This window comes from Dipodomys spectabilis, unplaced genomic scaffold (genome assembly GCF_019054845.1).
Source record: "Dipodomys spectabilis isolate Male_0828 unplaced genomic scaffold, ASM1905484v1 ptg000119l, whole genome shotgun sequence".
NCBI lineage: Eukaryota > Metazoa > Chordata > Mammalia > Rodentia > Heteromyidae > Dipodomys > Dipodomys spectabilis.
The window spans coordinates 905,104-927,578 of record NW_024870796.1 but is presented as its reverse complement, the minus strand read 5'-3'; the positions used below and the strand labels follow the sequence as shown (position 1 = coordinate 927,578).

Genomic DNA, 22,475 nt, shown 5'->3' with positions numbered 1-22,475 from the left:
TTAGATAGGTCAGGACTGGGTTTAAAATATAGGTAGAGCCAAGCATGCAGGAAGGTCTGAGTTAAGATTTCTGGCACAGTGCTCAGTAAGAACCAATAGCATCCTTTTGTAGAAACCAGCTTAAGAATTATCTCCAGCATGGTCAGGTTAGCACACTTGGAAGGCTAACGCTACTGCTTAAGTTTTTTTGTGTTCTAATTTCATCAGCCATGAGTCTAGACAAATGAGTGGCCAGGTTTCAATGTATTGCCCTAAAAAGGTTTACTGAAGGGCATTTCTGGTACCTTAACCTGCTATAATTCGTCCTGTGAATGAAAATTTTTGCTAATAAACATCCTATGGTCCAATGCCTCAACGCATTTCAATGAGGCTAACTAGTCATATTCCTTAGAAATGCTGTGCTTTCAGCCTTGGTTGTAAAGTACATTTTTCCTTCTAAGTAGACTTGGCTTTTAGAAATGAATTTCATAAAGCTCAAAGTCTCAATTCTAGGCCCTGTAATCCTAGCTACTCAGGAGGCTGAGATCTGAGGATCACAGTTCAGAGCCAGTCCAAGGAGCAAAGTCCACAACTCTTTGGACTCTTTTTACCTAATATTACTAAGAAGCTGAAAATGGTGCTGTGGCACAGCAATAGATAGCATTATAGCCTTGAATACAAAAGCTCAGCGACAGTGCCCAGGTCCTGAGTTCAACCTTCAGAACCAGTGTGCCCACACACACCTCAATTCTAAGGCTTTAGTAGAGCACTTGAGTTCAAACCTGGATACCACCTAGAACAGACAACATCCTGGGTTGGGGAAGGAACCCATTAGCAACTAAAAATATCCCCTATATACAAAATTCAGATTCTACCATCAGACTGGGAAGAGCAGCATCTTCTACCCACCCCCTGCCTCCAGCATTTCTCAGCAGCCATGCCTAAGGCTCCTGGACATGCAAGCACCTCCCCTTTGCTTGTGCACATGCTGAGCACATTACATGCAGGCAGTTCAGACCAAACCTAATGCACAGCCAGTCCAGTCCTTAAGGGCCCTGAGGCAAATTACCTGCAAGTCACATGGACAGCAGCCTCAACTGCAGAACCTTCTGGCCACAGCCAGACACATGGACCTACACCCAGACGGGGGACAGCACATGATGCTGAAGCACAGACAAGACAAAATGCACTTTTGAAAAGGAAGATTTATTTGACAAGTTTCACTTAGCGCAATACACCTAAAAGGAAATCACAATACAATGAAAGATTTAAGTTGAGGCCTCAGAATTCCAAACAAACACCAAGACCAAAATCCTAAATATTGGTACTGCGTCTCAATTTCCCAATTAACTTAAAAAAGCTTTAAACTCACGTGCCTTACAGCTTATCAAATGAAACTAGAATTAACAAACATGCCAAATGTTTCACTTTTAATTGTAGACACAGCTTCTATATTGAGTTTTACAAAAAAAGCATGTCTTTCAACATGCATGCAAACAGTGTTCAAGGTAATGTGGTATAAGAGCAACATTTAACATAATTCAACTGCTTTAACCTAAATACACTTACTGCTTAAGTACATCCTACAATATAACTAGAGAAAAGCTGAAAATTGTTTAACAGGTAATAGTTTACTCAACTTTTGCTGTTACATCCTAGATGACTGCTATGTTCAAAATCTTTAACCTCAAGTCCTTAAAACAATCTCCGTTTCCACCTACAGAGTCAGCATAATCACAAGGCTGGACTGCAAAAACTGTTAAACTGAAGGGGCTTTTTTTTTCTTTATGAAAGTTGAGCAAGAGTCAGTGATCAGGATCAGTTACATTCCCCATCCAGTACTCATACTGGACATGCTAGACACCCCTCCCATTCCGTTCACGCCCACAGATGCACGGCTTCCGCCACTGTAGTAGCTGTTGCTCACCGCTCCTTGGCTTCCTGCAAAGAGACCATGTGACAAGTCAGGAGCTATGTCGGAGCATCAGCCAAATTAAATACAGCATTCCAAGAAAAAGTGTAAAAGGTATACGAGTACAAATGGCTGCTGTCCAAGTGGCAGGAAGCACGTGTGGGAAAAGGGAGTCCCGACTCCAAGCAAGTCTCAATTAACCCTTTTTTTCTCTGCAGTACCAACTTGCCAGACTCTTGTGCTACCATTTAAATGGATTCTTCAGGATCAACGTAGAAAGTTAAGTTTAAAGGAAAACTAGTGTTTTTCAAAAATTGCAAAATTACTTCATTTTTAAAGCTAAGCAAGGCATTTTTAAAAAAAATTTACCATAAACATTCACAATGTGTCCACTGAATGGTATTTATGAATAGGGAACACAGGGGAACTCTTGCTCTTCCTATTCATGTGGGCAGGAAGTGAGACAAAGTTAAGCTAAAGGCAACTCACTGTGCCCAAAATGGCAGCCTCCATGGAGTTAAGTCAGAACCATTGACTGACTGCTATAGAAAGTGTTATTACAACATATCAGTATTTGCTATTGGGAATTTAAATTATATTTTTTGAGAAAATATTTACCTATGCAATGTTTGATTGAAAATCACTGGAGTTTTCCTGTAAAACTTGGTCTGCAAAAGGATTTTGTAGGGTAAGACTATAATACCAAAATCACCATTCTTTAGACCAATTGAAAAAAATTAAATAAAACCATCCCTAGGTTAACTGACTAGTAAATAATGGTCCTGAACCCAACCACCATTCTACTGTTTAAAAAAAAAATCTCCCATCAAAAATTGATTTAATGCTAGCCAAAAGACAGAAAAGGTGAATTACTTTAATGTAAATAAATGAAGGCAGATGTTTTCCAACTTGACGGTAATCCAAAGTTGCAATGATTAAATTTTTAACTCACAGACTTCCCCCTCCCAATGATTGCTTCTGAAAATTAAGCTATTAAGAACAATTAGGATCAAAAGCATACAATAACTCAATTCACCAAAAAGGAGCCTGTATATTCCCAACTAAAGAAACCTACCTAAAACTTATTCTGGACATATAAAAAACCATGCTTACCATATCCACTCATGCTGCTCTGGCCACCATAGCCGCCTCCATAACCACCACTCAGCTGCTGGCTGGCTGGGCCACCGTAACTGGACTGGTTTGCTGTTAAGTTAAAAGAACATTAGAGCCTTGCTCCTCACATAGTGTGGTACCTGGTGGTACCGGGCTTGCAACTCTAGGTCTATGGTGTCCAGTCTTGTTCTTTCGTTACTAAACCTCTGTCTCCTGCTATTGTCTATTACCAGACTAACCCCTGTATTCATCATTTGAGCTAGTCAAATGTTTATAAACCAAATGGTTAACAGTACCCAGCAGCAGGACTAAGTCCACATGATTCATCAAGTAGAGGCATTTTGTGAAGATCTTAAGAAACAGACTGGATTTAGTGGGGTTTCCCCCTTAGCTTGAAACATCAAGTTATGTCACCACACAGTACCGGTTCAATACCTAATTTCATCCAACTGATTATGCCCTCCCAATTAACCTTTTTTTAATTCTGAATTTTTACTAAATATTTTAGATTCAAACTTTATAGTCAGATCATTGATTTCTAGTTCAGTAGTCCCCTCCCCCAAAGGCATTTAAATCTAATTTGAATCTTCTATCCTAAGCTGTTTTATGTAATGCACAAAATTTCCAAATAGTAGGACAATTAAAAACTTTATCCAAATTAAGAATCTGATTTGCCTAACTTAAATTTTTATGCTAACTTAATATTCTTATGCTAAACTAATCAAATATAGATTAAACTTATTGACTTATACAGATATATGTTTTGGTTTTTAAAAAAACTAACGATATTTACACAAGCCCATGCCTCCCATCATTTGGCTACCATAAGCACCACCGCTTGCTCCTGCTGTAGAATTCAAGAAGAGTTCTACATATCTGTGTTCTGAAATGAGAGAAAAGGCATACAAGGTTAGCTTAAAAAAAGACACTAAAGTGATATTTACACAAACCCATGCCTCCTAGCATTTGGCTACCGTAAGCACCACCGCTTGCTCCTGCTGTAGAATTCAAGAAGAGTTCTACATATCTGTGTTCTGAAATGAGAGAAAAAAAGTTTGAAAATGTTTGTTGGTGAAAGAAAGCAAGACAAACACAAGTTCTTACACAAGTAGATTTGTGAACCACTACTACCACTCTGTTTATAAACATTATTTAAAAAAATTCTAACTGCAAATAAAAAAACTAGTCAAAATTTCTATTTACAGGTTGTCGCTCACTATCTTTTGAGCACTCATCTGACTTGTCCACTAAGACAGAATCAGGATGAGCACTGCACATCTTCCTCAGGAAACTAAATACCCTAATTTTTTCAACACATGCAAACCCACCCAATGCTAGAAATATCAACCCGCCCTCATACACCCCCATCTTAAATGCCCATCTCAGACTCCTAAGAGCGCCAAATGCTTCCATCATACTTACGCATATTGGCTTTGTCTTTTGACATAGCTGCCACGGCATCTTCATGAGTTGCAAACTCCACATCTGCTTCACCAGTTACTCTGCCATCAGGACCAATCTCAATGTGAACTCTCACAGGGTTAAGAGGTGAAAAAAACTGGGGGAGAAAAAAACAAGTGTTTATAACACTTGAGTCCACTTTCTCATACTAACAAAAACCAAAAGTTCATTGTCATCCCAAGTTTGAAGCTTTTTACAGACCCAAGATTTTACTACGGAATTGGGTATCTTGACTGGTAAACTAATTCATCTTGCACTTACATTGTAAATGTCATTCTCAGTAGCTCTGTAAGGTAATCCCCGCATATGTACACAGTGTCCTGTTGTGCTCTGGAAAGTAGAGCCACCATCCCCGTATCTGTGATCTGACATTCCTGAAAAACAGTAATTGAGGTCTAGATGGACAAGTGTAAGCACCCTTCAGTTGGTAAGTCCCATTCTCACCTTACCTCTTCCAAATCTATCCGAGCCAAATCCATAGCCATCATTATAGCCATTATAATCATCATAGCCACCATAGCCTGGAAGACAAAGTACAATTGTCACATGTAAACACACAGACACAAGACCCTCACACCAGTCAGACTAGCACAAGGTTTAAGTTATGTACCTCCACCATAAGCACCTCGTCGCATCCTCTCAAAGCCAGCTCCTCTGCCAATGCTGTTATACCCTCTGCCAGCCCCAGGTCTGTCATAGGGACCTGGTCGCTGCATAGCCATAAGTTTTCGTGGTGGATCATAATGAGTTCTAACTTCAGCTCGACTGCTCTTAAAGATTTCGATATACCTAAAGCATTGTTCAAGAGGGAAGGGAGTAGGAGGGGAGAGGAAACATTAGTTCATTTCATACAGATATTTAGTTACACAAAAAACAATCTAGTCATAGCCATGAAACTGACTAATATTTAAAGCCAGCTTTCTTATTTATATTTGCATAGGCAATGACCAGAAATTCACTCAATAATAAATCTAATGTCAACGTCTTATATATATAGATAGATATATAAAAAAAAATAAACTCCTCTGAGGCAGAGCCCAACCTTAGGGGTAGAGAGGAGAACTACAAATATATGGTTTAGGAGGGAAAGAATTCCACTCAACTTTCAACATTTCAATTCTTAAATCTGCTGGCAGCATGTATAGCAAGTGGGCTAAACAGCCAGCCTCCACCAACAGTGTAGCCCACACTACACATTTCCTTTCGCCAAGAAACCAGCCTATGCTTTTAGTAGGAATCAGCATAGGTAAGCGCATGCTTCAATGGAAAATAGTCACAAGCAAAGAGAATAAAACCTTTTGTGACAATTTCTTGAAAGCTATGCTTATATTAATACATATGCAGAATAATTTATACAGCAAGAAAAAGTTTGTTGCATTTCAACTTTAAAAACAAGATCAGAAAGTATCACATTTTCTTATGGTAATATTAATTTACTAGGTGGGTGTCATTACAGCTAAGCCAGGTTTGCATTAATCTTTTAAAGCCATAGTCTCTCAACTATTGATTTGGGGGAGCAAGGTTTAATTAAGAGTCTTACAACATCAAAGTAGACCAAATAAGCTGGGGACAATTTTAAAACCTAAAATTTAGTTTGGATGCTATACAGGACACATTGGGAAATTGAATATTGGGACACATGTGAATTAGCTGGGATTAGAAAGTAGATTTCCTCTTTTTAAGCAGAGAGAATATGGATTTAATTGTTTACCATAAGAAAAGTGACATATCCAACCAACCATCCATCCCCACCTGTGCCCTATTCTTTCCTTGTGTTTCTTTAGAGCCTTTTCAGCTATTTCCTGTGAAGCAAACTGCACGAAGGCCTCCCCCGTACTCCTCCCCTGGAAGTCCACCGGCAATGTTATCCCATTTGGCACGATTTCCAACCCTTCAACCCAAGGACAAATAACCCCAGTAGGGGGGCAATATTAACATCACAAGCCCAGAAATGATTCTTCTTATAGCTTTAAATAAACCAGAATTTTAACTTAGGTGAAATGGTATGCTTTCAACAAGTACTCTTTAAATATACATTGCAATTAATATGAAGTTCCACTATTACAAAGTATAATTCAATTCTTAACACACCCTGTGGCACTGAATAAACATTAAACAACAAAACTTGCTTCTCCACAGGGTGCATTAAGAATTCCACAATTAAATACGCTATGCAATTTAATAGAGAATTATACAAGAATGTAATAAAGTTTCAAGCATTAAAATAACAGTTTTACTAAAATCAAGACAACACCTTTGACCTCATTTTATATTTCAATGAAAAGCTATTGGAACTTCAAAGTTAAAAAGTGTACATTTAAACATTCTATATAAAAGTCAAAACATTACTTAAATCATAATTGACAAACATACAGTCTAAACTTTCAACAAACACTATCTACACAACACAATCATGCACTCTTAGGTTCTAACAGTGGTATGATTCACTTCTGGAAATTCCGTCTATGAAAAATCCTTTCCGTGGACACATTCCCAAGCTTACAAAAAGGCCTTAAAGCACTTTCCTAGAAGATATGAAATTATGTTCATATTTAACGTTGACAGATAGCATTCAATTCTCACCAATTTAGATAAAAACAAAACAGACTTGATTTCAAACTGACAATACTAGGACTTGGTACATATCTAATGGTCAAAATTGTAATACATGACTACACTAAACCATGAAAGGATTTCTTGCTTTTTATGCCAGGTTGTCTAGAGTATTAGTAACAGTATTTAAAATAATCTAACATTCTGCTAAACATGCAATAATCCTATCAGCTCTTCAGCATAAAAACATTCAAATACTTTAGGCCGGGCAAACACTTTCTATTGTTCTTTAGATACTAGGACTACAACACTCACCCTACACTCTCTATATTTGACTTTCAGTAACAGTTATGATAGGCTGGCTAAATCAATAATGGTGTCTGTCCTGCATAGAGAAGTAGACCATTAGAAATGTTTCTAGTTCCATAACTCAAAATTTTAAGTGTCTCAAAACAGACACCACAGACTACAGCACTCTAACACCTCATGCTCATCTACTGTTGAGGGATCTTACCTTTAACTTGAATTTGCTAAAAACAAGTCAGGAAATTAAGCTGGACTTTCAATACTAAACATAAGCAAGGTTAACATTTTGGAAATACATCTAATTTCCACCTTTAAGAGATGGGCTCAAGTTATCTGAAGGTCTCTAGGAAGAAAACATTAATTCATTGGTAGATACAGCCTACTGAGGTACCTAAACTACTCAAATTTTAACATCTACTAATGATACCAGAAGCTAGCCATAACTCACTGCTCAACAACCAAACAGGACTACATACCTGAGAAGAACTGAACAATTTCCTCCTTGCTACATCCAAAGGGGAGTCCTCTAAGCCGTACAAAGCCATCATTGGCAGTGTCAGGACTATTTGGACCAGTATGCTTCAACACCCAATCCATTTCAACGTTGTTTGACTTGAATACTGAAAAAGGTGCTTAGAATTAGTCAATTTTGGAAAGTGAGAGAACAAAGTCCAGATTTCCTGGGTCATTAGATAAGCTAGAAAGAGCCGCCATAAACTCCCTCAGATGCCCATTCCATGCGGTCAAATACCTAAAATTCAGAAGGGTAAGACCTCTATGTGTTTAACAGTTTACTGTTACTAGGGCAATGTATATCAAACCTTCAACATATCTGTGTCCCATAGTTTCTCTGTCTTTTTTCAGGGCCAATTTGACTTCATCTTCTGATTCAAGTTCAACAAAAGCCTCGCCACTTGGTCTGCCTTCTCTGGTGTAGATGAAACGAATACCTTGGGCCCCATTTTGAATTTTGCAGTCTGAAAAGAAAACAGCCGTTAATATAGAACTTAAAACCTAAAAATACCTCTGGATGATATAGATGAGATCCTCTATTTATATCACCACTAAGTCATGTGTGAAGCCTAAGATGACCAAAATACTACCAATTCCTAGCTTACCTCTTCTCTTTAGTATTTGAGCGGTCACCCCCTCCATCAAACTCACTTGTCCTGGAAAGGACACACTCTTGATCCATCAAGCAAATCCATTACCAAAGCAGCTCCTTTTCTGACACTGATTCCTACACTGTAGCTGGTAGCCTCCTTAGTACTAACAGTTTAAGTGTGGACAGTTTCTTGTAGACTGGGAACTGAATTCAGACTTCTTGAACTATGTCCCCACTACTTCAAAGTTTTTCCCCCAGCCTAGCTCTGGAGACTGAGAGACTCTGATTTGCTAGGCAAACTCTCTACCACTTGATCCAGGCCAACAGTTCAGTTCCTAAAGAAGCTCTCTAAAGTCCTTGCTACTTTAAAACAATCCAACCAGCCTGGGCTGGGAAGGTGGCTCAGTGGTAGAGTGCTTGCCTTGCATGCATGAGTTCCGGGGTCGATTCCTCAGCACCACATAAGCAGGGGAAAAAAGCCAGAAGTGGCGCTGTGGCTCAAGTGGAAGAGCCTTAGCCTTGAGGTAAAGAGCTGAGGGACGGCGCCCAGGCTGAGTTCAGGCCCATGATAGGACCCCCCCCCCCCAAAAACAAAACAAAACAAAACAGCCAGGAGCTGGTAGCTCATTAATCCTAGCTACTTAGTAGGCTAAGATCTGAAATAAAGGTTCAAAACCAGCCAGATCAGGAAAGTCCATGAGACTCATGTCTCCAATTAATTGCCAAAAAGCTGGAAGTCGAGCTGTGGCTCAAATGGTGAAGTGCTAGCCTTGAGCAAAAGCTCAGGGACAGGGTACAAACATGACCAAAAGAAGGAGAAAAAAAAGTGTCCCTATCTTCACTTCTGGTTAAAAAGAACAAAACACTGTTTGGACACGATTAACTTATCTCCTTAACATAGCCAAAAGTCTGGGTGAGGGTAACCTTGTCAGTTTTACCCTGAGAGCGGTGACATTACAATTCTCATTCAAATTGCAGGCCCAATACTCACCTGAAAGGGTACCACTGTTACCAAGCTGCACAGCTGAAGCCAAACCCAGTCTTGCCCCCTGCAAAAGTGGCTTCCAGTGTACTTGGTTCTCGTTTTACAGGTGGTTTCTGTTACCATAGCTAAATTCAGATGGTAAGTCAACACTAAGTATCTCTTCCAAAACCTGTCCAGGTCTTCCAAACAGAACTTTAACCAGTCTACTCTTACACTAGTAACAGAACAAGGAGTCTGGTAGAAATTATTCAGGAAGACTTAACTTTTGCATTAAGAACTACATGCACTTTTTTCGGCTTCTGTGCCCGAAATGAACCGAATCGAAAACCAAAGGAGCCAAGAATTCCTCAATTTACCAAGTGAGCAGGAAACAAAACGAGCATTCCCTTCAAGCTGGAAATCAAGAGCTACACTTTAAGAGGAAGCAAGTTTCTATCACTTGCACCACATCTACTGTCGGGCAACTTTTAGGATTAAGGGGGGAGGAGTCCCCACAACTTTAAACTGTCGAAAGATGGCATCCAGAACAGATAGCCGAGCTGGCACTTAAAGAGACGTTAACGAATATTAAAGAATTTTTTTTTTTTTTAAAAAGTGCCCTAGTGGCCGCCTCCCTCCCCCCCACCCCCGCCCCCCCGCCTCCAGGGGACGGGAGGGGCTTTCGCAATTTCCATTGCGTAACAGCTATTCCGCCGGGCGCGAGCAAACGCCGCGGGAACCGCTACCTCCCGCGCCCCACCAGAGGGCGCCCCAGGCCCGGGCCGCGCCGCCCCGCCCCGCCCCAGCCGCCGAGCCCCTGGCCGCCCCGCCGCCCGCCGGTCCCCGCCAACAACACCCGCCTCCAGCTTCGACTCACCGGAGAAAAATCGTTGCACTTCATCGGCCGAACAAGACCAGGGCAAGCCCCGAACCTTCACCACGAACCCTTCCCCGCCTTCTGTACCCAACATCATCGTCTCGGCGGAGCTTCTGGCGTCCAAATAGGACTGCAGAGAGGGGAGGGGTGGGGGGGTATGGCTTGAGGCTCAGATCGGAGATCAGGCCCATCAAACGGCTCTTCCGACCCAACCCGGGCCCCCCCCCCACCCCGCCGCTACAATGGCAGCACCGCTCGTGCGGACCTCGCTCGCCTCCAGCGACTCCCCGACGCCCAACTCGTTATCCGCCAGCACCCGGGCTCCCGAAGCCGCCTCGGGCGCGAGGTGCCCTAGCGGGTCTCCCCCTCCCCAAGCAAGAGGAGAAAAAACCCGGCCTCGAGCCAGCGTGGAGGCGAGGAAATGGCGGCGGCCGCTTCCGCTCCGCCTCCTCCGACATCTCACACAATAGAGTCGGCGCGGCCTCCGGGCCTAGGCGGCGCTGCCCGGGCCCGGCGAGGCGTTCGCGGCTCCGAGCGCCGGCCCACAACTCGCCGGGACCCCATAAAGCTCCCCCGAGGACTCGGGGGGGAGCAGATAATCGTTATAAACATTCATCCTCGGGGAGATAGCAACGGGCCCCCCGCAAACCGGGACGGAGCGAGACTTACAGACACGAGCAGCCTCGGCGACGCTGAGCAGAAATGGCCAGCGAGCGCCTGCGCAACCTAAATAAGTTCTATTTGAGCGCGCATTGCGCACGCGCAGCGCGGTCCCTGCGCCGCCCCCCTTACGTCACGCGAGACTGGAGCGCAAGCGTAGTGTGAAGGACCTGGGTACCGCCCACCGAGAGATGGTTCTGCGCATGCGTTAGGCCATCGCTCTGCGCCTCTTAAAAACCTGCGGGGCTTTTTGTCTCCCCCCCCCCCCCCCCCCCGCAGCCCCCCTCCTCTCTTTTCTTTTCTGTTTTTGGCGCCTGCGCCCTTCCGGCAAATAGTGAACTTGGCTTTAGCGGTTTAATCATTTTCTTCCAGGCGCATGCGTCTTCCTTCGAACCGTTCTGTGCATTTACCCGCCAGAGTGGAGTGGGGGGAGGGGAATGGCGGCAACGAGCTCCCCCGGGGGGGTTCAACGCCAGTCCTGGAGCTCGGGGTTTGGCTTTTTATTTTTCCTCCCTTTTCCCAAGCTCCAGGCCTACCCAGAAGGAGAGCCGTAGCCTTCTCCCCCTGTCCCCGCACCGTGTCGCCTCACCCCCACCCCCTTTCTCCCAGGATCACCCCCGTTCCGCTGAGCCTCAGCTGGGCGCGATCTTCCCGGGCCCCCCCCCCCGACTTCCCCTTACCTGCCTGCCGCGGTGGGAACCGCCCCCGGCCCGCACGGGGTCCCCGTACCCCGCGTTTACCTAACGAACCAACCCGCCGCCCCCTTGCGAACCCCGGGACACCCCCCCCTCCCCTCCCCGAGTCTCTGGGCCCCTGACGGCCGCGAGGCCCCCGGGGCAGCACGAGAAGAGGCGGCCCACCACCCCCTCCCCGGGGCCGCGCCCCGCTGCGCCCACCTCCAGAGCCCCTCCCCGAGGCTGGCTGGGTGAGGAAGATGCCAGTGCACCCATTGCCCCTGGTGGACCCACCCCACCGAGGTGGAGGGAGGCCCCGGGGTCGCCCCCTGTGCGCTCGTGGCGCCAAGTGGGTCAAAAGTTCGTTGATGTCCAACAGGGTTGCAGACCATTGGCATCATTTCGCCTCTCGCCTCCCCAGCCTTCCCCTGATCTGACTCTTCTTCACCCAAGCCCCAGGAGATAGTGGCAATAAATTGACCGTGTGGCGCTGTTGGACAGTGCTAGAGGGGTACCAGAATTCGTGACACTCTTTTGAGTGATGTCAGTCAGCATAAAGACAGGGTTTTTTTTCCCCTCCCACCCCCACTCCCCCATTCCAGGGGTGTGGAGGCTCAGTCTGGATTTGACACTGGAGAGGATGGATGGAAGGAGGAAGAAGACTAGAAGTAGAAGCGGAGCCCCAGCAATTGTAAGTCCTAGCAGTGGGGTTAACTCCAAGTATGTGGTTAGGCATCCCAGGTATTCTGTAGGGAACAATAGGATCTGTTTTGTTGTTGTTTGTGCCCATCCTGGGGCTTGAACTCAGGGAGGGACTGGGTGCTGTCCCTGAGCTTCTTTTGGCTCAAGACTAGGGCTCTAGCACTTGAACCACTTCTGACTTTTTGAGTATAGTGGAGATAAGAGTCTCACAGACTTTCCTACCTTGGCTGACTTCAAACTATGATCCTCAGACCTCAGCCTCCTGAGTAGTTAGAATTATAGACGTGTGCCACTGGTACCCAGCTAGAATCTGTGTAAGAGAGTTTGCTGCATGTCTCAGAGACAGATGAAACCAGCAGGATAAATGACTGGAAACAAGCCAGAGAGAATGCAAAGACTCCCAGCTCTCAGCCGGGAGGTCTGTGTCTGGGCGTTCAAAAGTTAGAACACATTCTGCTCTTGCATACATTTTCCAGGTCTGGAGACTAACACCCTTAATCTTTCTGGTACTTCCTTTTGATGGGTGGTGGTTTGTTTTAACTTGCAGCGCTACCACACATCTCCAGTCTGTTCTGCTTTATGTTACTTTTCAGATAAATCTATTTTGTCTCAGAGTGTTCTGGAACAATCGTCCTCCTACCTGCTTCTCTCTCAAAGCTGGGATTACAGATATGAGTCACCTCCTACCTTTTTTTTTTTTTTTTTTAATCTTTTCTCTGTTCTGGTGCTATGCTGGTAGTTCCAGCTACTCTGGTTGATGAAATAAAAGAATCACTTGGGTCCAGGAGTTCAAGGCCAGCCTATGCATGGCAGGAGGATTTTTTTTCCCTTTAACAATACCACACACCCAAGATAGTTATGTTTTTCTAATTCTTTTCTAAAGGATTCCAGGATTTTCGTCAATGATAAGAGAATCAGGCACCAATGGCTCACACCTGTAATTCTAGCTACTCCGGAGGCTGAGGATCTTTGTTCATAACCAGCCTGGGCAAGAAAGTCTGAGAGACTCTTTATCTCCAATTAATCACCAAAATGCCAGAAGTGGAACTTTGGCTCAAGGGGTAGAGCACTATCCTTGAGCACAGGACAGTGCCCAGGCCCTGAGTTGAAGTCTCAGGACCAGCATACATACACACACACACACACACACACACACACACACACACACACACACACACACACACACACACACACACACACACACACACGAGTACTTGTTGAAAGTGGAGGTTTGGCTCAAAAGGTAAAGAAAGCATCAGCCTCAAGTGGAAAAAGCTAAGCAAGAGCATGCGACTGAGTTCAAGCCCCAGTACTGGCATAGAAAAAAAAAAGTACTGGTTAAAACACAGTCATCATTAAAAGGTAAGATTTGCCAGGCACTGGTGGCTCACACCTGTAATCCTAACTACTCTGGAGGCTGAGATCTGAGGATCACAGTTCAAAGCCAGCCCTAGCAGGAAAGTCGGAGAGACTCATCCCCAATGAACTGCTAGAAAACTGAAAGTGACACTGTGGCTCAAGGGGTAGAGTGCTTGCCTTGAGCTGAAGAGCCCCTGGACAGTGCTTAACCCCAGAGTTCAAGCCCAACTATGGACAAAAAAAAAGATAAGATCATCCCTTTAGGATATATTTCTAGAAGTTCAATTACTCTGTGAAAGGCACTGAGGTTGGAATCCAGGACTGTGAGCTTAGCTGGCAGGCTCTCTAACCACTTAAGCCACATCTGCAGCCCCCAAATAAAATTTAAAAGTAGGAAGCAGCCAGGCAGTGGCTGACACTTGTAATCCTAGCTAATCAGGATCTGCGATCTGAGGGTCTTTTTTTTTTTTCCTTTTTGGTAGGTTCTGAGGCTTCAAATCTGGGCCTAGGCACTGTCACTGAGCTTTTGTGCTCAAGACTGGTGCTCAAGAAGCCTTCCTGGAGCCTCCAGATTCTGAGTAGCTTTTCCAGATCCCATTGGTGGCTCTATAACCATTTAAACTACTCAGTGGGAACACAGAAACAGCTTTAGGCATCCTATAGCCCACCACCCCCACTCAGCTAGAGGTGGGGCAGGGTCTCCCTAGGGGTGGAGCTTCTGTGGCAGAGGCGCACTGGAGGAGGGGAGGTAGACCCTAACAAACCCTCTTCAGTTCACTCTGCACATCAACATCTGGCACAAAGGAGCATGATTATTGTTGGGGTTTTTTGGTTGGTTGCAGGGCTTGAATTCTGGGCCTTCGTGCGGTCCCTGAGCTCTTCAGCTCAAGGCTAGCGCTCTACCATTTGAGCCACAGCTCCACTTCTGGTTTTCTGTTGGTTAATTGGAAATTAAGAGTCACATGGACTTTCCTGCACAGGCTGGCTTTGAACCTCCATCCTCAGATCTCAGCCTTCTGAATAGGTAGGATTACAGGCGTGAGCCACTGGCACTCGGCTGTTTTTTTCAATTTTACTGTGCTTGTGGTGCTAGTGCTGTAACCCAGGGTTTTTGCAGTGCAAAGGTGGGCTTCCTACCACTGAACCCCACCCCCTAACCAGGTACCAATTCTGTCTTCCCAAGGCTTCAGCCAGACTTAGTTCTTCAGTCCTCTGTTCAAGATGTACTGATGACTAAATTTTAAAACGTTGCATTCCTTAGATTTTAAAATGGTGCTATCATAAAACATACCTAACATAAAACTCACCATTTTGACAATTGCTTTTAGTTTGTTTGTTTTTGGTCAGTTGTGGGTTTGACATCGGGGACTGGGCACTATCCCTTAGCTCTTTTTTTTTTTTGCTAAATAAGTAACTGTATTCAAGTAGTGTACACCTGTCATTATTGAATACTAGCTCCAAGTAGTATAATATTCTTAAGATTCTCAAGTTACATGAAATACACCAAAGCTTTGATTTAGTTGTTTGTGCTGTGCTGAATCTTTTTTTTTTTTTTTCTTTTTTTGTTGGTCTCGGGGCCAGAACTCTGGGCCTGGGCGCTGTCCTTCAGCTCTTCGGCTCACAGTGCCATTTCTGGCTTTTTCTGCTTACGTGGTGCTGAGAAATTGCACCCAGGGCCTCAAGCATGCAAGGCAAGCACTCTACCACTGAGCCACCTTCCCAGTCCCTGTGCTGCATCATTGTTAAAAACTTAATATTTGGGGCATTTTATTATAAAAAGTTGGTACTCATCAATTTATATGAACCTAAAATTTGCCATACATTTACTTCTTTTGTTGTTGTTGGTGGTGGTCATTAGGCTTGAACTCTGAGCCTGGGCACTGTCCCTCAGCTCTTCAGCTCAAGGCCAGTGCTCTACCACTTGAGCCACAGTGCCACTTCTAGCTTTTTCTGCTTATGTGGTACTGAGAAATCCAACCAGGGCCTCATGCATGCAAGGCAAGCACTCTACCAATGAGCTACCTTCCCAGCTCTTTTTCTTTATATAATACTAAGCTTTAGATATTTTGTTACAGCAACAGCAAATGGACTAATGCAAATGCCTTTTGAACTTTCAAATACCTAGAAACCATCAACCCCTTATCTTTTAGTTGATCCAGCTTTCCTAGTGCATGTGTGCGCGCACGCGCGCGCGCACACACACACACACACACACACACACACACACACACACACACACCATCCATATGCTCTATGGCTTGTAAAACATAATGGCCTGCAAATCCTGCAGCAGCAATGGTCAGCCCACCTGCTACCATTGTACTAGCCAGGCCTCCCGCAAGGCTTCCCCTGCCTCCACCCAGAGTGGGTCTCATCTCCACCCAGAGGCCTCAGCCTTCACCGTGGGCACAGCTGTGTGGTCTGGAGCTCTCCATCCCAGGAGCCCTCCCTGAGCTCTTTTGCTGAAGGCTAGTGCTCTTTGAGCTTTTTGAGCCGTAGCATTGTTCTCAGTTTTCTAGTTGTTCATTGGAGGTAAGAGTCTGACAGACTTTACTGCCCAGGCTGGCTTTGAACCACAATCCTCAGATCTCAGCCTCCTGCATAACTAGGTTACAGACAAGAGCCACTGGTGCCCAAGTCCCCCTGACTGTCTTTTTTTCTTTTCTTTGTCAGTCATGGGGCTTGAACTCAGCTTGGGCGCTGTCCCTCAGCTCTTCAGCTCAAGGCGAGTGCTCTACCACTTGAGCTACAGCGCCACTTCCAGTTTTCTGGTGGTTTATTGGAGATAGGAGTCTCAAGGTCTTTTCTGCCCGGGCTGGCTTTGAACCGCGATCCTCAGATCTCAGCCTCCTGAGTAGCTAGGATTGAGCCCCCCTGACTTTCTTTGTTGTTGGTTGTGAGACTTGAACTCTAGACTGGGTGCCATCCCTGAGCTCTTCAGCACAAAGTGAGCATTCTACCACTTTAGCCACAACACCACTTCTTGCTTTTTCTGTTTATGTGGTACTGAGGAATTGAACCCAGGGCTTCATACCTGCTAGGCAAGCACTCTACCACTAAGCCACATTCCCAGCTCTCCCTTTATTTTTTTTATTTTTATTTTTTGTCAATCATGGAGCTTGAACTCTGGGCCTGGGCACTGTCCCTGAGCTCTTCAGTTGAAGTTGAGTGCTGTACCACTTGAGCCACTTCTGGTTTTCTGGTGGTTAATTAGAGATAAGAGTCTCACAGCCTTTCCTGCCCTGGCTACTTTGAACCACAATCCTCAGATTTCAGCGTCCTGAGTAGCTAGGATTACAGGCATGAGCCACCAGTGCCCAGCCTTTCCCTTATTTTTAAAACCTGAATAATAACCTATTGAATTATAGAATATATATATACAGCTGGGCACTGGTGGCTCACTCCTGTAATCCTAGCTATTCAGGAGGCTGATATCTGAGGATCACAGTTCGAAGCAAGCCTGAGCAGGAAAGAGACCCTCTTTCAACTTAATCACCAGAAAACTGAAAGTAGTAACTGCTTTGAACATTAGTAGCCAACTGATTTTCTACTTTTCATCCTTTTGGGCACATGCTTAAGAGTACAATTACAGAATAATACAGTGATTCTGTTATTAATATTTTGAGGAACAACCAAAAGAAATCACCTGATTTGCATTTGACTTATTTGGGTATCATGATACAAAATATTCACTTTATTTAAGCAACATCTAATCAACTGGCTGCCTAGGAATGAAACTTAGCTTTTTTTTTTTTTTTTTTTTTGTCGGTCATGGGCCTTGAACTCTGGGCCTGAGCGCTGTCCCTCAGCTCTTCAGCTCAAGGCGAGTGCTCTGCCACTTCCGGTTTTCTGATGGTTTATTGGAGATAAGAGTTTCACGGACTTTTCTGCCAGGGCTGGCTTTGAACGGCGATCCTCAGATCTCAGCCTCCTGAGTATCTAGAATTACAGGCGTGAGCCACCAGCACCTGGCTCTTAGCTGTTTTTTGTTGGTAGTGGTGGGTTTCTGGGGTTGTTTTGTTTCTGTTCTGTTTTGCTTTTTTTTGGTTGGTCATGGGGCTTGAACTCTGGGCTTGGGCCCTGTCCTTACGCTCTTCAGCTCAAGGCAAGCACTCTACCACTTGAGCCACAGCGCCACTTCCGGTTTTCGAGTGGTTTATTGGAGATAAGAGTTTCATGGACTTTCCTGCCCAGGTGGCTTTGAACTGAGATCCTCAGATCTCAGCCTCCTGAGTAGCTGGGATTTCAGGCGTGAGCCACCAGTGCCCGGCTTCAGCTTATGTTTTTTGAGACCAGTCTCGTAGCTCAAGCTGGCCTTAGCACCCCAATGGTGTTGGCACTACACCTAGCTGTGCTTATTTTGTTTTACTTTCTTTTCTATGGCTTTGTTAGGATGCAATCCCAATCTGGACTTTGGTGACAGGCTTGAGAGCCCAGGCACTACCCACAACCGCCTTCAGCCTGGCTCAGCATTACTAGACTCCGTGCTATGGGCACAAGGGCACTATCTGTAGACAGTGAAAAATAAAAGGATTTTATTGCAGGGCTGGCAACAGGTGAGCCATAAGGTCATGGAATGGCAAATCTGATGGCAAGTGGTAGAGTGTTAGCCTTGAGTTGAAGATCTGAAGACCAGCACCCAGGCCCAGAGTTCAAGCCTCATGAGCAACAGTAAATAAATAACTAGATAAACACACACACACACACACACACACACACACACACACACACACACACAGTTGAGTTGAACTCCCAAGTACAGAAACAAACTCAGAGTCAGGTACCCATGGCTCCTGCCTGGAATCCTAGCTAGTCAGGAGGCTGAGATGCAAAGTTTGCAGTTTGCAGCCAACAGAAAAGTCTGCAAGACCTCATCTCCAAAACCAGCAAAGACTCAGGCTGGAGGTGAGACTCAATAGTAGAGCACCAGCAAAGCAAACTCACAGCCCTGAATTCAAAATCCAGCCCCCCCCCCCAAAAAAGAGAGAGAGAGAAAGAGAACCTCAGGCCAATGGCTTCTTGCTTATTTAACATGATATGCTGCACCAATCATGGCAGTCCCCTCATGCAAATGAAGTGTTGGTGTTTGCTCCAATGAAGGCACTGTCCCTACATCTTTTATGCAAATGAAGAACTGTATTTACACCAATCACAGGTCTTCTGCTGGGTCAACAGGGGAAAGTGCTCCCCCTCCTGACCATAGTTGCAATAGCTGCAGGGTCATTTGGAATTCACCAAGGCTTGTGAAAGCAGTATGTCTGGTGCTGGCTAGCTGACTGCTGGAACAGTGACCTCAGGAGCTGGAGCTGTGCTTTGGCAGCAATGATGGTTATCGTGTAACTTCCTCAGGTGTCTGTGGAGTGCTCAGAGCAGCTCAGGTGTCTGTGGAGTGCTGAGAGGAGAGGGCAGTCTGCCTTCTATCATCAGCCACTCATTCAAGACAGCCAGGGCCCCAGGGAAGTGCCGTACAGCTGTCAATTAGGGAATCCTAGAGCTCTAATCCTCCACATCCCACCACATTGAAAAGGAAGATTAATATAAGAGGTGCTTATATTAAAGGCCATCACTATCATTCATTCTACTTCAGTATTTCTCTATCCATGCTTAACTCCTCCCCCAGTGCTCCAGGCAGAAGTGCGTCCCTGCCATTTTGCTCATTATCAGAACTGTGAGCAAGCAAAGATCCAAAACTGCTCACAGATCCCCTCCAACCTGTAATTTTGCAGATGAGCACAATAAAGACAAGGTATTTCTAAATGCAGCTAATAAATACATCCATCCATGCAAGAGGTCGGTCACACCGACACCTCAGCATGAAAAGGAATCCTGCTGCCTTAATTGGGGGATAATTTCAGCTGTCATCCAAGAAAAGAACTCTGAGCTGGGCGCTGGTGGCTCATGCCTGAAATCCTAGCTACTCAGGAGGCTGAGATCTGAGGATCGCAGTTCAAAGCCTGCCCAGGAAAGTCTGTGAGACTTTTATCTCCAATTTGCCACCAGAAACCCGGAAGTGGCACTGTGGCTCAAGCGGTGGAACACTAGCCTTGAGCTAAAAAGCTGAGGGACAGCTCCCAGGCCCAGAGCTCAAGACCCATAACTGACAAAAAAAAAGGAAAGAAAAGAAAAGAACTCTAGATTCTCAAAGAAAATCATTTGTAGCCGGGCACTGGTGGCTCACGCCTGTAATCCTAGCTACTCAGGAGGCTGAGATCTGAGGATCGCGGTTCAAAGCCAGCCTGGGCAGGAGAGACTGTGAGACTCCTATCTCCAATAAACCACCAGAAAACCGGAAGTGGCTCTGTAGCTCAAGTGGTAGAGCGCTCGCCTTGAGCTGAAGAGCTGAGGGACAGCGCCCAGGCACAGAGTTCAAGCCCCACGACCGACCAAAAAAAAAAAAGAAAGAAAGAAAATCATTTGTTCCTTTGCCTGTACAGGTTGAACATTCTAATTCAAGTATCTGAACTTTGGCTGGGCACCAGTGGCTCACATTTGTAATCCTAGCTACTCAGGAGGCTGAGATCTGAAGATTGTAGTTCAAAGCCAGCCAAGGCAGAAAAGTTCATGAGACTCTTATCTCCAATAAATTACGCTGAAGACAGAAGAGATGCTATAGCTCAAGTGGTAGAACATTAGCTTTAAGCACAGAGAGGCTCAAGGACAACACTCGGGCCAAGTTCAAGCCCCAGGACTGGAAAAAGGAAGGAAGGAAGGAAGGAAGGAAATATGAACTTTGAAATGGTTCAAATCTTTCTGAGTGCAGAAATGAGGCCACAGTGGAAAATTCCACCCTTGATCTCATGTGATCATTTAAACCATCAAGATGCTGGCACAATAAAAACGTTACTTAAAAAATCACCTTCAGGGGCTGGGAAGGTGGCTCAGTGGTAGAGCGCTTGCCTTGCATGCCTGAGGCCCTGGGTTCGATTCCTCAGCACCATATAAGCAAAAAGAAAAAAAGCCGAAAGTGGCACTGTGGCTCAAGTGGTAGAGCGCTAGCCTTGAGCTGAAGAGCTGAGGGACAGCGCCCAGGCCCAGAGTTCAGGCCCCACGACTGGACCCCAAAAAAAAAAAATCACCTTCAGGCTATATAAGATGTATAACAAAACATAAATGAATTTTATGTTTAGGTATGGATGCTGGGGCTGGCAACATAGCTTGGTACTTAACCTGGCATGCATTAAGCCCTAGGTTCAAATCCTAGTCTTGGTGAGACAAAGAGACAGAGACCTGGATCCCGTCTTTAGACACCTGTATGCAAAAATTCCCAAACCTGCCATGGCTCACGCCTGTAATCCTTTGTACTTAGGAGGCTGAGATTTGAGGATCTGGGTTTGAAGCCAGCCAAGGCAGAAAAGTTCCCAGGAGACACTTATCTCCACTTAACCACTTAAAAACTGGAAGTGGAGCTGTGGCTCAAAGTGGTAGAGAGCTAGTGTTGAGCAAAAGAGCTCAGGGATAGCACCCAGGCCCTGAGTTCAAGGCCCACAACTGATTTTTTTTTAAATCCCAAACCCAAAGAATCTACTGTGTTTCTTGTCTCAAGCATTTTGGATAAGGGATTACTAATACAGCCTAATTTGTTTCAGAAGGGAGTGTGTGTGTGTGTGTGTGTGTGTGTGTGTGCATACCTGTACAGGTCTTGAACTCAGAGCCTGGTGCTCTCTTTAGCTTTTATTCTCAAGGCTGGTACTCTTCCATTTGAGCCACTTCCACTTCTGGCTTTTTGGAGGTTAATTGAAGATAAAGAGTCTTACTAGTGCTGGGAATGTGGCTTAGTGGTAGAGTGCTAGCCTTGAGACCAGGTCATAAGCTTAAGCCCTAGGACCAGAAAAAAAAAATCTCACTGACTTTTCCTGCCTGAGCAGGCACTCTGAACCATGATCCTCAGATCTCAGCCTCCTGAGTAGCTAGGATGATAGAACAAAGGGAGAGGAAGGAGAAGGAGGGGAGCAGGAAGAGGTGGCGGGGAGGGAGGGAGGAGGAGGAGAAGCAAGAGAAGGGGGCAGCAGCAGCAGCGACAACCAGCCCACTCCTGCATTCTACCAGTGCAAAGAAACTGGCTGGTGCATGGTGTGGCCAGCAGAGGGCGCCAGATTTCCATGCTCTCCGCAGTCTCCCTCCTCCTCTCCCCCCTACCCCCCCCCCCCCCCCCCCAAGCTGAGCCTGGAGAGGTGAATCAGGTTGAAACTTTCCTGATTAGTGCCTTCAAAGTGGTTGACGAATATTATCACCAGTTTCCTCTGTGACATTGCATCAAAGCATGGTAAGGGCTTTGGAAATCTTGCTCTTAAAGTTCCAGCTTTACACAGTTATCAGCTTCTGTTATTTGGATCAAGTACACGTTTGGTGTTATCTGACTGGCCTGGCTTCTGTAGGCAGTCTGTGTGGTGATCTAGAAGGTTAGGAGCGAAGACTAGGAGAAGAGAGAGTTATTAGCAGGTGGCCTCCCCAGTCATGGCTGCCCAGGCCCAAGGACATTCTAAGGCACTGTATGAAAAGTTGGGCAGCAAGACTCCTGTCTGTAATCTTAGCTTCTCAGGAGACTCAGAGCTAAGGATCACAATTCTAGGCCACACAAAGCAGGGAGGTTTATAAGATTCTTATCTCCAATTAATCACAAAAAAAATCCAGAAGCAGAGCTGTGGTTCAAGTGGTAGAATGCTAGTTTTGAGGGGAAAAAAATCTTAAGAACAGTGCCCTGAGTTCAAGTCTCAGGATTGGTACGCACACAGATACACACACAAATAATGAATTTGATTTTTCATTCAAGATGGTAAGATACATAAAAGATAAAATAGGTTTTTTGA

At 45.1% G+C, this 22,475-nt stretch overlaps 1 protein-coding gene across 11 annotated transcripts; it reads right to left on the bottom strand.

Moving 5' to 3' along the window:
• Nucleotides 1-1,166: 1,166 nt before the first annotated feature.
• Hnrnph1 (heterogeneous nuclear ribonucleoprotein H1) lies at nt 1,167-11,019 on the bottom strand. 11 transcript variants are annotated; one of them, XM_042688884.1, is made up of 14 exons: nt 10,943-11,019; nt 10,274-10,403; nt 8,149-8,304; nt 7,804-7,947; nt 6,221-6,359; nt 5,079-5,257; nt 4,918-4,989; nt 4,730-4,863; nt 4,430-4,565; nt 3,982-4,041; nt 3,801-3,890; nt 3,005-3,097; nt 2,510-2,559; nt 1,764-1,920 (listed from the first exon to the last, which is right to left on the bottom strand). In XM_042688884.1, exons 2-13 carry the CDS (start codon nt 10,368-10,370, stop codon nt 2,510-2,512), a joined length of 1,350 nt encoding a protein of 449 aa, XP_042544818.1. In that variant the 5' UTR covers nt 10,371-10,403; nt 10,943-11,019; the 3' UTR covers nt 1,764-1,920. The 11 variants fall into 11 exon arrangements, with proteins under 11 accessions (XP_042544814.1, XP_042544816.1, XP_042544815.1 ...); XM_042688887.1 differs by having other exon boundaries at nt 3,831-3,890; XM_042688886.1 differs by having other exon boundaries at nt 4,730-4,842.
• Between the last annotated feature and the right edge of the window lie 11,456 nt (nt 11,020-22,475).